Raw genomic sequence first — 15,660 nt, 5'->3', positions numbered from 1 at the left:
TTTCTGACCAAATTGGGTTCAAATCCATTCATAACTTTATGACTAGTAGAGATTTAGAGGAATTACCTCTATTTCCCATATTTGGCCCCGCCCCTTTGGCCCCTCGGGGGTCAGAATCACCATTTATGCAAAATCTGTTCCCCTTCCCCCAAGGATGTTTCTGACCAAATTGGGTTCAAATCCATTCATAACTTTATGACTAGTAGTGATTTAAAGGAATTACCTCTATATCCCCTATTGGGCCCCGCCCCTTTGGCCCCTTGGGGGTCAGAGCCACCATTTATGCAAAATCTGTTCCCCTTCCCCCAAGGATGTTTCTGGCCAAATTTGGTCAAAATCCAATAAGAACTTTATGACTAGTAGCGATTTGAAGCAAATGTTGACGGACGGACGGACGGACGGACGGACGACGGACGGACGGACGGACGGACGACGGACGCTGCGCCATGGCATAAGCTCACCGGACCTTCGGTCCAGGTGAGCTAAAAAGTGAAATGTTGACGATGTTGATGGCGGAAAAGTAACAACTTAATGTAACCTCAACCGTGGACGATTCACTACTTACCCTCATCAAATTACTTATTGCATTGAATAATCTCTCTGTGTCCTTTACTAAGTCTGCCTGGAAGTACAACGCTCTGAAAGGAAACACAATCATGTTAATTATACCTGATACAGAGTAACAGTTCAACATGGAATACTTTCACAGCATTTTGGCCCTAACATCAATCTCGTCCCTAACATCAATCTCGGCCCTAACATCAATCTCTGCCCTAACATCAATCTCGGCCCTAATATTAATCTCGATCCTAACATCAATCTCGACCCTAACATCAATCTCGTCCCTAACATCAATCTCTGCCCTAACATCAATCTCGGCCCTAACGTCAATCTCATCCCTACCATCAATCTCGTCCCTAACATCAATCTCGTCCCTAACATCAATCTCACATCAATCTCAGCCCTAACATCAATCTCGACCCTACCATCAATCTCGGCCCTAACATCAATCTCGGCCCTAACATCAATCTCGACCCTTACATCAATCTCGGCCCTAACATCAATCTCGTCCCTAAAATCAATCTCGACCCTAACATCAATCTGTCCCTAACATCAATCTTGACCCTTACATCAATCTCGGCCCTAACATCAATCTCGTCCCTAACATCAATCTCGACCCTAACATCAATCTCGACCCTTACATCAATCTCGGCCCTAACATCAATCTCAACCCTTACATCAATCTCGACCCTAACATAAATCTCGGCCCTACCATCAATCTCGACCCTAACATCAATCTCGGCCCTAACATCAATCTCGTCCCTAACATCAATCTAGACCCTTACATCAATTTCGACCCTTACATCAATCTCGTCCCTAACATAAATCTCGGCCCTAATATCAATCTCGGCCCTACCATCAATCTCGTCCCTAATATCAATCTCGGCCCTACCATCAATCTCGTCCCTACCATCAATCTTGTCCCTAATATCAATCTCTGCCCTTATATCAATCTGTATTCCCCCTTACCTGCCACCAGGTATATCAATGTATCCCCCCTTACCTGCCACCAGGTATATCAATGTATCCCCCCTTACCTGCCACCAGGTAGATCAATGTATTCCCCCTTACCTGCCACCAGGTAGATCAATATATTCCCCCTTACCTGCCACCAGGTAGATCAATATATTCCCCCTTACCTGCCACCAGGTAGATCAATATATCCCCCCTTACCTGCCGCCAGGTAGATCAATATATTCCCCCTTACCTGTCACCAGGTAGATCAATATATTCCCCCTTACCTGCCACCAGGTAGATCAATATATCCCCCCTTACCTGTCACCAGGTAGATCAATATATTCCCCCTTACCTGTCACCAGGTAGATTAATGTATCCCCCCTTACCTGCCACCAGGTAGATCAATATATTCCCCCTTACCTGCCACCAGGTAGATCAATATATCCCCCCTTACCTGCCACCAGGTATATCAATACATTCCCCCTTACCTGTCACCAGGTAGATCAATATATTCCCCCTTACCTGCCACCAGGTATATCAATACATTCCCCCTTACCTGTCACCAGGTAGATCAATGAATTCCCCCTTTACCTGTCACCAGGTAGATCAACGTATCCCCCCTTACCTGCCACCAGGTAGATCAATACATTCCCCCTTACCTGCCACCAGGTAGATCAATATATTCCCCCTTACCTGCCACCAGGTATATCAATACATTCCCCCTTACCTGTCACCAGGTAGATCAATACATTCCCCCTTACCTGCCACCAGGTAGATCAATACATTCCCCCTTACCTGCCACCAGGTAGATCAATATATTCCCCCTTACCTGCCACCAGGTAGATCAATGTATCCCCCCTTACCTGCCACCAGGTAGATCAATATATTCCCCCTTACCTGCCACCAGGTAGATCAAGGACAAAGTGTTTCCCATTCTCTTTACAGGACGCACCGCTGCTCACTGCATCACTATCATGATATTCTGAAAATTAGAGAATGAATCTGATAATCGGAAGGTATGACTGTAAAAAACAACAAACTAGGATATCATTCTCTGTTTAGGATAACAAATACATCAAATGATCCCAGAACGATATCGATTAAGATATGCTTTAAATCTTCAAAGATGGCTTTAAATTAAAATTCTTTGTTCCTATTTAACAGGATCTTATAGATTTTAAGACATTTTAAGGTGTTGCCAGTAATAGTAACTTACTGATTTTAACTGCTTTCCTAAGGTCCACATCATCCATTAACTTCATGTCCTGGCAAAAAAAAACAATATTTATTGTTAACAATAATATGGCCCTCTGCCTGGTCACCTGTATACTAATCCATCCTATACCTTTCTACAGTGACTACTCATACTAGTAAGGTGTCTGAAAGTAGCTCTCTGTATACACTAATCATCTGCCAACAGTGACACCTGTACTTAACCCTAGAATGTCTATAAAGGTCTTCTGTATAGATGACCTTCCTATAGTAAACCATACATCTATACTGACTGTCTATAAAGGTCTTCTGTATGGATGACCTTCCTATAGTAAACCATACATCTATACGGACTGTCTATAAAGGTCTTCTGTATGGATGACCTTCCTATAGTAAACCATACATCTATACTGGCTGTCTATAAAGGTCTTCTGTATGGATGACCTTCCTATAGTAAACCATACATCTATACTGTCTGTCTATAAAGGTCTTCTGTATGGATGACCTTCCTATAGAGAACATACAGCTATACTGACTGTCTATAAAGGTCTTCTGTATGGATGACCTTCCTATAGAGAACATACATCTATACTGTCTGTCTATAAAGGTCTTCTGTATGGATGACCTTCCTATAGTAAACCATACATCTATACTGACTGTCTATAAAGGTCTTCTGTATGGATGACCTTCCTATAGTAAACCATACATCTATACTGTCTATAAAGGTCTTCTGTATGGATGACCTTCCTATAGTAAACCATACATCTATACTGACTGTCTATAAAGGTCTTCTGTATGGATGACCTTCCTATAGTAAACCATACATCTGTACTGTCTATAAAGGTCTTCTGTATGGATGACCCTCCTATAGTAAACAATACATCTATACCTACTGTCTATAAAGGTCTTCTGTATGGATGACCTTCCTATAGTAAACCATACATCTATACTGACTGTCTATAAAGGTCTTCTGTATGGATGACCTTCCTATAGTAAACCATACATCTATACTGACTGTCTATAAAGGTCTTCTGTATGGATGACCTTCCTATAGTAAACCATACATCTATACTGTCTATAAAGGTCTTCTGTATGGATGACCTTCCTATAGTAAATCATACGTCTATACTAACTGTCTATAAATGTCTTCGGTATGGATGACCTTCCTATAGTAAACCATACATCTATACTGTCTATAAAGGTCTTCTGTATGTATGGATGACCTTCCTATAGTAAACCATACATCTAGACTGTCTATAAAGGTCTTCTGTATGGATGACCTTCCTATAGTAAACCATACATCTATACTGACTGTCTATAAAGGTCTTCTGTATGGATGACCTTCCTATAGTAAACCATACATCTATACTGTCTATAAAGGTCTTCTGTATAGATGACCTTCCTATAGTAAACCATACATCTAGACTGTCTATAAAGGTCTTCTGTATGTATGGATGACCTTCCTATAGTAAACCATACATCTAGACTGTCTATAAAGGTATTCTGTATGGATGACCTTCCTATAGTAAACCATATATCTATACTGACTGTCTATAAAGGTCTTCTGTATGGATGAGCTTCCTATAGTAAACCATACATCTATACTGTCTATAAAGGTCTTCTGTATGGATTACCTTCCTATAGTAAACCATACATCTATACTGTCTATAAAGGTCTTCTGTATGGATGACCTTCCTATAGTAAACCATACATCTATACTGACTGTCTATAAAGGTCTTCTGTATGGATGACCTTCCTATAGAGAACATACAGCTATACTGACTGTCTATAAAGGTCTTCTGTATGGATGACCTACCTATAGTAAACCATACATCTATACGGACTGTCTATAAAGGTCTTCTGTATGGTTGACCTTCCTATAGTAAACCATACATCTATACTGTCTGTCTATAAAGGTCTTCTGTATGGATGACCTTCCTATAGTAAACCATACATCTATACTGACTGTCTATAAAGGTCTTCTGTATGGATGACCTTCCTATAGAGAACAAACATCTATACTGTCTATAAAGGTCTTCTGTATGGATGACCTTCCTATAGTAAATCATACATCTATACTGACTGTCTATAAAGGTCTTCTGTATGGATGACCTTCCTATAGTAAACCATACATCTATACTGACTGTCTATAAGGTCTTCTGTATGGATGACCTTCCTATAGTAAAACACATATCTGTACTGACTGTCTATAAAGGTCTTCTGTATGGATGACCTTCCTATAGTAAACCATACATCTATACTGACTGTCTATAAAGGTCTTCTGTATGGATGACCTTCCTATCAACAGTAATCCATAAGATTTGGAAGAATTTATTTGATGTTTCCTCAAACTTACCCTATCTGTATATAACACCACCTTTTTGCTGATCATGACCCATGTCTCATACCATGCCTGTAAACAAAATCAATAAGAATGTTACGGTACAATGTGTTGTGTTTTGTTGTTATATAGACAATGTTTTTGTATATATCGGTATGTACAAAGCTCTATTACTGACAGTCCTGTATAACTACAACAATACTGTTATAACACAATCAGTACAACTACAACAATACTGTAACAACACAATCAGTATAACTACAACAATACTGTAATAACACAATCAGTATAACTACAACAATATTGTAATAACACAACAAAGTATAACTACAACAATACTGTAATTTCACAATCAGTATAACTACAACAATACTGTAATAACACAACAAAGTATAACTACAACAATACTGTAATTTCACAATCAGTATAACTACAACAATACTGTAATAACACAATCAGTATAACTACAACAATACTGTAATAACACAATCAGTATAACTACAACAATACCGTAATAACACAATCAGTACAACTACAACAATACTGTAATAACACAATCAGTATAACTACAACAATACTGTAATAACACAACAAAGTATAACTACAACAATACTGTAATTTCACAATCAGTATAACTACAACAATACTGTAATAAAACAATCAGTATAACTACAACAATACTGTAATAACACAATCAGTATAACTACAACAATACTGTAATAACACAATCAGTATAACTACAACAATACTGTAACAACACAATCAGTATAACTACAACAATACTGTAATAACTAAACACAATCAGTATAACTACAAAAATACTGTAATAACACAATCAGTATAACTACAACAATATTGTAATAACACAACCAGTATAACTACAACAATACTGTAATAACACAATCAGTATAACTACAACAATACTGTAATAACACAATCAGTATAACTACAACAATACTGTAATAACACAATCAGTATAACTACAACAATACTGTAATTAGACTTGTATATACAAACACTTATACTCCATCATATCTACAGGAATCAGACTGACATACACAAACACTTATACTCCGTCATATCTACAGGAATCAGACTGGTATACACAGACACTTATACTCCGTCATATCTCCAGGAATCAGACTGACATACACAGACACTTATACTCCGTCATATCTCCAGGAATCAGACTGACATACACAAACACTTATACTCCGTCATATCTCCAGGAATCAGACTGACATACACAAACACTTATACTCGGTCATATCTCCAGGAATCAGACTGACATACACAAACACTTACACTCCGTCATATCTACAGGAATCAGACTGACATACACAGACACTTATACTCCATCATATCTACAGGAATCAGACTGACATACACAGACACTTATACTCCGTCATATCTCCAGGAATCAGACTGACATACACAGACACTTATACTCCGTCATATCTCCAGGAATCAGACTGACATACACAAACACTTATACTCCGTCATATCTCCAGGAATCAGACTGACATACACAAACACTTATACTCCGTCATATCTACAGGAATCAGACTGACATACACAGACACTTACACTCCGTCATATCTACAGGAATCAGGACTGACATACAACAGACACTTACACTCCGTCATATCTCAGGAATCAGACTGACATACACAAACACTTATACTCCGTCATATCTACAGGAATCAGACTGACATACACAGACACTTATACTCCGTCATATCTCCAGGAATCAGACTGACATACACAAACACTTATACTCCGTCATATCTACAGGAATCAGACTGACATACACAGACACTTACACTCCGTCATATCTACAGGAATCAGACTGACATACACAGACACTTATACTCCGTCATATCTCCAGGAATCAGACTGACATACACAAACACTTATACTCCGTCATATCTACAGGAATCAGACTGACATACACAAACACTTATACTCCGTCATATCTACAGGAATCAGACTGACATACACAGACACTTACACTCCGTCATATCTACAGGAATCAGACTGACATACAAAAACACTTAATACTCCGTCATATCTACAGGAATCAGACTGACATACACAAACACTTATACTCCGTCATATCTCCAGGAATCAGACTGACATACACAAACATTTATACTCCGTCATATCTACAGGAATCAGACTGACATACACAAACACTTATACTCTGTCATATCTACAGGAATCAGACTGACATACAAAAACACTTAATACTCCGTCATATCTACAGGAATCAGACTGGTATTTCATGAGTAACTATAAATATCACCACTGCTTGACCATAAACTGATGGCCTTGGCCTTTGACCTCTGCCGATTGTTTTGAAGGACAGTCAGCGGCCACTGACTATTTCTAACAGCTAGTATTCACTTTTCTAACAAGATTTAAGGACAGTTACACTTCACTGTTTTTACACACAACTTGTTTCTCAGGATATGTAGTTTACACGTGTACTTACCGCTGGCAGTCCTTCCTTCATGTAAAACTTGCCCGCCAAACTGAACTCCTGTTGTCGTACATCCTCCATCAATGGCAGTGGACAGATCAACTAATTCATAGTAAAAAGTGATTCACATGAAAATATTTGTCCATTTTCCACTCTAAAATTGATCATAATTGTATTTATAAAAGGACACATTGACAATTGCTTTCCACAAACTCATTATCATCATACTGATAATGATTACCTACCGATTATCATCATACTGATAATAATTACCAACTCATTATCATCATGAAAAGTTCACGTTTCTTGTGTACTATTCAAGTTCAAGGAAAGCTTCATCAAATCCACTTTGTTTAACTGTAATGGCCAAGGTGCCGCATACTAATTTGATTTCTCTCTTAAAAGCAATAGTGAAAAAAATGTGTAACAGAAGTATTTACCCAAAATCATAAGTGTTATTCTCTCAGGGCCAAACCTATTTGATACAATTTTATTTGACATTTAAGCATGATAATTCTTGGCCACCATATTAGGTCATTGTGTTACATATTTACCTCCGATATTTTCCTCATCCATGTGATCTTTTCCTCAGGTGAAGCTGCAGCAAACAGATATACTCGACTGCCTGTTGACATTGTGGTACTGAGCTCAAAGGCCTCTGGGTACCTGAAAAAAGGTCACCAGTCAAAGGTTACACATTAAATGGTTGCTTATCTAATTTTGTACATATCATCTTATTGAAATATGCTTGCTTTAACACATAACACCCCCCCCCCCCCCCCCCCCCCCTTCTCTCCAAGACCACATGTTTCTCTAGTTCAATCCCAGTGTATATTTGGAATACCATCACCCTCCCCTCCCTCCAGGTCAGTCCCAGGGTACACCTGGAACACCCCCTCCCCTCCCTCCAGGTCAGTCCCAGGGTACACCTGGAACACCCCCTCCCCTCCCTCCAGGTCAGTCCCAGGGTACACCTGGAACACCCCCTCCCCTCCCTCCAGGTCAGTCCCAGGGTACACCTGGAACACCCCCTCCCCTCCCTCCAGGTCAGTCCCAGGGTACACCTGGAACACCCCTCCCCTCCCTCCAGGTCAGTCCCAGGGTACACCTGGAACACCCCCTCCCCTCCCTCCAGGTCAGTCCCAGGGTACACCTGGAACACTCCCTCTCCTCCCCCTAGGTAAGTCCCAGGGTACACCTGGAACACCCCCTCCCTCCCCTCCAGGTCAGTCTCAGGGTACACCTGGAACACCCCTCCCTCCCCTCCAGGTCAGTCCCAGGGTACACCTGGAACACCCCCTCCCCTTCCTCCAGGTCAGTCCCAGGGTAAACCTTGGACACCTATCCCTTCCCTTTCTTTCTGGTTAGTCACCTCACAGACCTGCCAACCAAATCAATTCATTAAATCATTTAATATGTTAAAAAAAATTACTAGATACCAAAAAGGTTTACATGACAAATATGTGCTAAATAAATTCTTGAAAGCTCCAAAAACAAATTGATGATTTAAATCACATTGTATTAGGTTTCAATCAATCATTATTCTGAAGATGTTTTAATCTTATGATATTAACAGTTCCACAGTAAATAATGTGATAATAGAAATACATGGTACAACATACACTGTTTTATACATATTTATAAATGCAGCATGCTTGTATAGAAATATGGAGTGGGATTGTGTTGAAACAGCTAAACACGGTGCAGTAATGATGTCACCAGGTCTGAAAATAACATGCTTTAGTGACATCCCAACATGCTTTATAGTGTTTGACAACATCACAATAGGCAAACATCAAATACTTCTACCACTGCTAATCAAAAGTGTAACCATAGATATCAGATCTGGACAATATGACGTTAGTGTAACCACGGATATCAAATCAGGACAACATAAACTTATTGTAACCATGGATACCAAATCAGGACAATATAACCTTTTTGTAACAATGGATACCAAATCAGGACAATATGACCTTATTGTAACCATGGATACCAAACCTGCACAATATATCCTTATTGTAACAATGGATACCAAATCTGGACAATATAACCTTATTGTAACCATGGATATCAGATCTGGACAATATGACATTAGTGTAACCATGGATATCAGATCTACACAATAATTATGACCTGATCACATGACCTTGTTTTGATCCCTTCACTGATTAAAAAGCAAAGAAAAATAATCAACACACAATAAATAATGTAATGTTTCATATAAAAAACAATAGCTTGAACATTTTGTCATCACTAAACATCTAAACAGGAAACAAGGTGACTAAGTTTATGATTCAAATCTGATGAGAGAAACCTCAACACACCTTAAAGGGCACCTTTACCAACACTCCTTAGCCAAATGTCAAAACTGGACAGTGTGTTATTATCTACCTGGGGTGGGAGGACCGTTAACGTCTACACAACTGTAGATCCTTCACACGATAATATGTGTCATCCTCATATCAACATGACTGGTCTTCACACAAATTTGTAGTCTTCAAGTCTTTGTGAGATAAAACTATAATTACCTACAATGCTAGAAATGTATTGTGCCTTTAGGCTGATATAGGATCAGTTACTGTTGGTATCAACCCTATACACACCAGCAAAATCTCATCAAACTACTTAGTCCTTGCAAAAATAGGTGTCAGAAATAAAATTCAGTTGAATCTATAGAAGATATGATATAGAAAAAATATTTACAAGGTAGTGAGAAAATTCTAAAGGAGGGCATGCTAGAGATAATCTGAAGTACTTTGAGAGCTAGGTGACATATTTTAAATTTTGTCTCCATGATTCAGATTAATTCTTAAACAACTTGCAATTGATAAGAAGTTATTTGATTGGACAGTATCTTTTGTAAGGAGTGCACTGATTGGTGAACAGTCTGAAACATCAGATTATTGATGTGCCTATGTTAACAATCAGCTGTGCTTATAAGGATGGAGGTAAAAACTGTATTTACCAGAAATCTCACATGTCTACAACGGTCAGACAAAATGTTTGGTCAGACTTGGAGAAAAAGGACTGAGCCAAGGGAGATAATTATAATATTATATAAAGTTTGCTAATCATCATTTATGAATTTTCTAATTACACACTGAATCCTAATTAAATAAATCAGATATCATTGTTTCAAAAATTTGAAAATGAAGAGGTACATGATAGTCAATGATGAAGGTATGGTGGGATTAAATCAAGGACATTATACAGCAATGTCATATCTTACTCTACACAACAATGTTACGTATACCTTATGTATTCAACAAATCGAAACACTACATATATATTGGTACTATAACTATACAATTATTAAACCATAAAAAGTCAAATAAGAGATGTCGTGTTTTTAATCCATTCTGGTACCACTGTTAATATATATATGATATATAATTTTAAAAATCTCAGTATTAGACAATTGTACCAATGTTTATAGATATAAATAATATAATTATTTAGACAATGTATCACTGTTTAAAGATAAAATAATATGATTTAGACAATGTACGTTGATATAATGCTCTAAAATACAGACATGCCATTTTAGAGATATATGATGGTATGGCCATTATACTATAGAGCAGGCACGAACCGTTACCAATACAACACAATACTGGCCTCTACAAACTTGTCATCCCATAACACTGCTCTTATATCACAGATTTACCATTTAATAAATCATATACGGTTTTAAACTGATGATGGAAATAAAATGAGTAATACAGAATTATGTGTTAAATACTTCTAAATTAAGCTTGCACAATAGTGTTAGCTACAATGGTATAGTATACAGGTATATGGTATTGGTTAATACAGATGATGTACACTTACAATGAGATGTGACTGGATATATTACAGTACATTATTAGGATTCTGAATTAAAGTTTTCACTTTAGTGATTACAGTTGAATCGTTGATGTGTGGGTAATATTAATGATATAAATGTGACAATGCCTGAGTTAGATCAGGATATCTAGTGTTTGTGTTTGATAATTTCATTGACTGTACCATATTTAAGTTATATGGAGAAACCTTATACATTATTGTATACCCTTCGCCTGATGTCCCTATCCTTTTGTATTTGCAATAAAATTATCATGCAGTTTAATTTTCATTAAAGATATATTCTAGATACTTAACATAGACATCTTATAAAATGCTGCGAACATATTTATGACAATGTATATTTCAGTAAGTGACCTTGACATCAAATGGAAAACATTAAAAAAAAAAAGTTTTTCCTTACTCTTAAACAGGCCATAAATAGCAATACAATCACTTGATGATTGTTTTCAATGATATGTACAACCTGGTAAGAGGGCTGACTGATAAGTTGTGAGACTTGTATTGAAGGGTTTGAATTTTGCCGGACATATTGTATTATTTTTCAACATACATATCCCCTTTATGCAGTATCTATACACTTTTGCCAGCAGTTACTGTTATACAGTTTATGGGCCTCAATGCATATTTTTATAGAAATCCTTTTCTTGGCTGTTCAGAAAGTCATCAACTGCATATTAGGGACAGGGTTAGGGTTAGGGTTAGGGGCCTGAAATAGCTATTTTCAGTTTTAGAAGTAGATGAAAGTCTGATGGAGCGAGATCAGGTGAATAAGGCGGATGCTCAATCAATTTAAAGCCACAATCGTGAATGGCAGCCATGGCAATGACAGACTCTTTCACCCTAACCCTAACCGATTTTGTCCATTTTGCAAAAGTCACATGTCTTATTTTCTTTAGAATGCTACTTCGTCGATATAAACTAACCAAACGAGACCAGTCCTTGGGTACATGGCCCTATATAGTCAGAGAATAGTAGGACTTAAAAAGAACATCCTTGAGTATCTACTTCAATACGAGGCTCACAACTTATCAATCAGCCCTCGTACATCCAAACAGATATTTACCTGTATTTATTTATGTATGACCTGGTACATACAAACAGATATTTACCTGTAGTTATTTATGTATGACCTGGTACATACAAACAGATATTTACCTGTAGTTATTTATGTATGACCTGGTACATACAAACAGATATTTACCTGTAGTTATTTATGTATAACCTGATACATACAAACAGATATTTACCTGTAGTTATTTATGTATGACATGGTACATCTAGATATTTACCTGTAGTTATTTATGTATGACATGGTACATATAAACAGATATTTACCTGTAGTTATTTATGTATGACATATGGTACATACAAACAGATATTTACCTGTAGTTATTTATGTATGACCTGGTACATACAAACAAATATTTACCTGTAGTTATTGAGCTGATGAGGTTTCATTGTTTATCATTATGTATTATATATACAGTATATACGGTAAAGGAATACCATATTTATTCTCTCAAACACCCATTTCTTCAGGAACTTTACCTATAGTGAACCAATACTAAATTCCTAAATATTTTCTAATTGATTACACATTGAAGGTAGCATTCTTTTACTCCTCTATCCATTACCATTCTAACTTTATTCAATTCTTCAGGAGTTTATTTGAATAAATATGGTAAATTGTGTGATATAAGCAGCAGCAGAGAGATATGGGAGGACAGTCTGGTCCAGAGTGATTAGTGGTACCTCACCTGTTGGTGATCTCCATTTTTTGGTTTATTAGGGGTGCCTTGATACTCAGTATGGACCTGGGTATGACCAAACACAACTTATAGTACAGCATTCTTACAGTACAGCGCTGTAACAGTACAACACTCTTACAGTACAACACTCATACAGTACAGAACTCTTACAGTACAGCACTGTTACAGTACAATTAACACTCTTACAGTACAGCACTCTTACAGTACAGCACCCTTACAGTACAGCACTCTTACATTACAGAACTCTTACAGTACAATTAATACTCTTACAGTACAGCACTCTTACAGTACAACACTCTTACTGTACAGCACTCTTACAGTACAACGTTCTTACAGTACAGCACTCTTACAGTACAGCACTCTTACAGTACAACACTCTTACAGTACAGAACTCTTACAGTACAATTAACACTCTTACAGTACAGCACTCTTACAGTACAATTAACACTCCTACAGTACAGAACTCTTACAGTACAGCGCTCTTACAGTACAGCACTCTAACAGTACAGCACTCTTACAGTACAGCGCTCTTACAGTACAGAACTTTTACAGTACAGAACTCTTACAGTACAGCACTCTTACAGTACAGCGCTCTTACAGTACAGCACTCTTACAGTACAGAACTCTCACAGTACAGCACTCTTACAGTACAACACTCTTACAGTATAGCACTCCTACAGTACAGCACTCTTACAGTACAGAACTCTCACAGTACAGCACTCTTACAGTACAACACTCTTACAGTATAGCACTCCTACAGTACAGCACTCCTACAGTACAACACTCTTACTGTACAACACTCTTACAGTACAGAACTCTCACAGTACAGCACTCTTACAGTACAACACTCTTACAGTATAGCACTCTAACAATACAGCACTCTTACAGTACAACACTCTTACAGTACAGCACTCTTACAGTACAGCACTCTTACAGTACAGAACTCTCACAGTACAGCACTCTTACAGTACAACACTCTTACAGTATAGCACTCCTACAGTACAGCACTCCTACAGTACAACACTCTTACTGTACAACACTCTTACAGTACAACACTCTTACAGTATAGCACTCCTACAGTACAGCACTCCTACAGTACAACACTCTTACTGTACAACACTCTTACAGTACAGCACTCCTACAGTACAGCACTCCTACAGTACAACACTCTTACAGTACAGCACTCCTACAGTACAACACTCTTACAGTACAACACTCTTACAGTACAGCGCTGTTACAGTACAGCGCTCTTACAGTACAGCGCTCTTACAGTACAGCACTCTTACAGTACAGCACTCTTACAGTACATGTATACAGCACTCTTACAGTACAGCGCTGTTACAGTACAGCACTCTTACAGTACAACACTCTTACAGTACAACGTTCTTACAGTACAACGCTCTTACAGTACAACGTTCTTACAGTACAACGCTCTTACAGTACAGCGCTGTTACAGTTCAGCACTCTTACAGTACAGCACTCTTACAGTACAGCACTCTTACAGTACATCGCTGTTACAGTACAGAACTCTTACAGTACAGCACTCTTACAGTACAGCATTCTTACAGTACAGCACTCTTACAGTACAGCACTCTTACAGTACATCGCTGTTACAGTACAGAACTCTTACAGTACAGCACTCTTACAGTACAGCTCTCTTACAGTACAGCACTCTAACAGTACAACACTCTTACAGTACAACGCTCTTACAGTACAGCGCTGTTACAGTTCAACACTCTTACAGTACAGCGCTGTTACAGTACAACACTCTTACAGTACAGCACTCTTACAGTACAGCATTCTTACAGTACAACACTCTTACAGTACAGAACTCTTACAGTACAGCACTCTTACAGTACAGAACTCTTACAGTACAGCACTCTTACAGTACAGCATTCTTACAGTACAGAACTCTTACAGTACAGCACTCTTACAGTACAGCATTCTTACAGTACAACACTCCTACAGTACAACACTCTTACTGTACAACACTCTTACAGTACAGCACTCTTACAGTACAGCACTCTTACAGTACAGCACTCTTATAGTACAACACTCTTACTGTACAACACTTTTACAGTACAGCACTCTTACAGTACAGCGCTGTTACAGTACAGCACTCTTACAGTACAACACTCTTACAGTACAACGTTCTTACAGTACACGTATACAGCACTCTTACAGTACAGCACTCCTACAGTACAACACTCTTACAGTACAACACTCTTACAGTACAGCACTCTTACAGTACAGCACTCTTACAGTACAACACTCTTACAGTACAGCTCTCTTACAGTACAGCACTCTTACAGTACAACACTCCTACAGTACAACACTCTTACTGTACAACACTCTTACAGTACAGCACTCTTACAGTACATGTATACAGCACTCTTACAGTACAGCGCTGTTACAGTACAGCACTCTTACAGTACATGTATACAGCACTCTTACAGTACAGCGCTGTTACAGTACAGCACTCTTACAGT

The 15,660-nt window shown here is 38.1% G+C and overlaps 1 protein-coding gene across 3 annotated transcripts in view; it reads right to left on the bottom strand.

Annotated features, from left to right (window-relative positions):
• LOC117328881 (arf-GAP with Rho-GAP domain, ANK repeat and PH domain-containing protein 2-like) overlaps positions 1-15,660 on the bottom strand; it is a 132,365-nt gene that overhangs the window by 43,540 nt on the left and 73,165 nt on the right. For all 3 annotated transcript variants that reach the window (XM_033886475.1, XM_033886476.1, XM_033886477.1), the window contains 7 exons: positions 13,160-13,216; positions 8,108-8,219; positions 7,566-7,655; positions 5,087-5,143; positions 2,735-2,783; positions 2,416-2,500; positions 566-638 (listed from right to left, as the gene is read on the bottom strand). In XM_033886475.1, the coding sequence (XP_033742366.1) occupies positions 566-638; positions 2,416-2,500; positions 2,735-2,783; positions 5,087-5,143; positions 7,566-7,655; positions 8,108-8,219; positions 13,160-13,216 (523 nt within the window). The remainder of the gene's footprint in view (positions 1-565; positions 639-2,415; positions 2,501-2,734; positions 2,784-5,086; positions 5,144-7,565; positions 7,656-8,107; positions 8,220-13,159; positions 13,217-15,660) is intronic.

Source organism: Pecten maximus, chromosome 6 (assembly GCF_902652985.1).
Source record: "Pecten maximus chromosome 6, xPecMax1.1, whole genome shotgun sequence".
In the NCBI taxonomy this organism is placed as follows: Eukaryota; Metazoa; Mollusca; class Bivalvia; order Pectinida; family Pectinidae; genus Pecten; species Pecten maximus.
The sequence above is the reverse complement of the archived record's forward strand: the minus strand, read 5'-3'. Positions and strand labels throughout refer to the sequence as shown.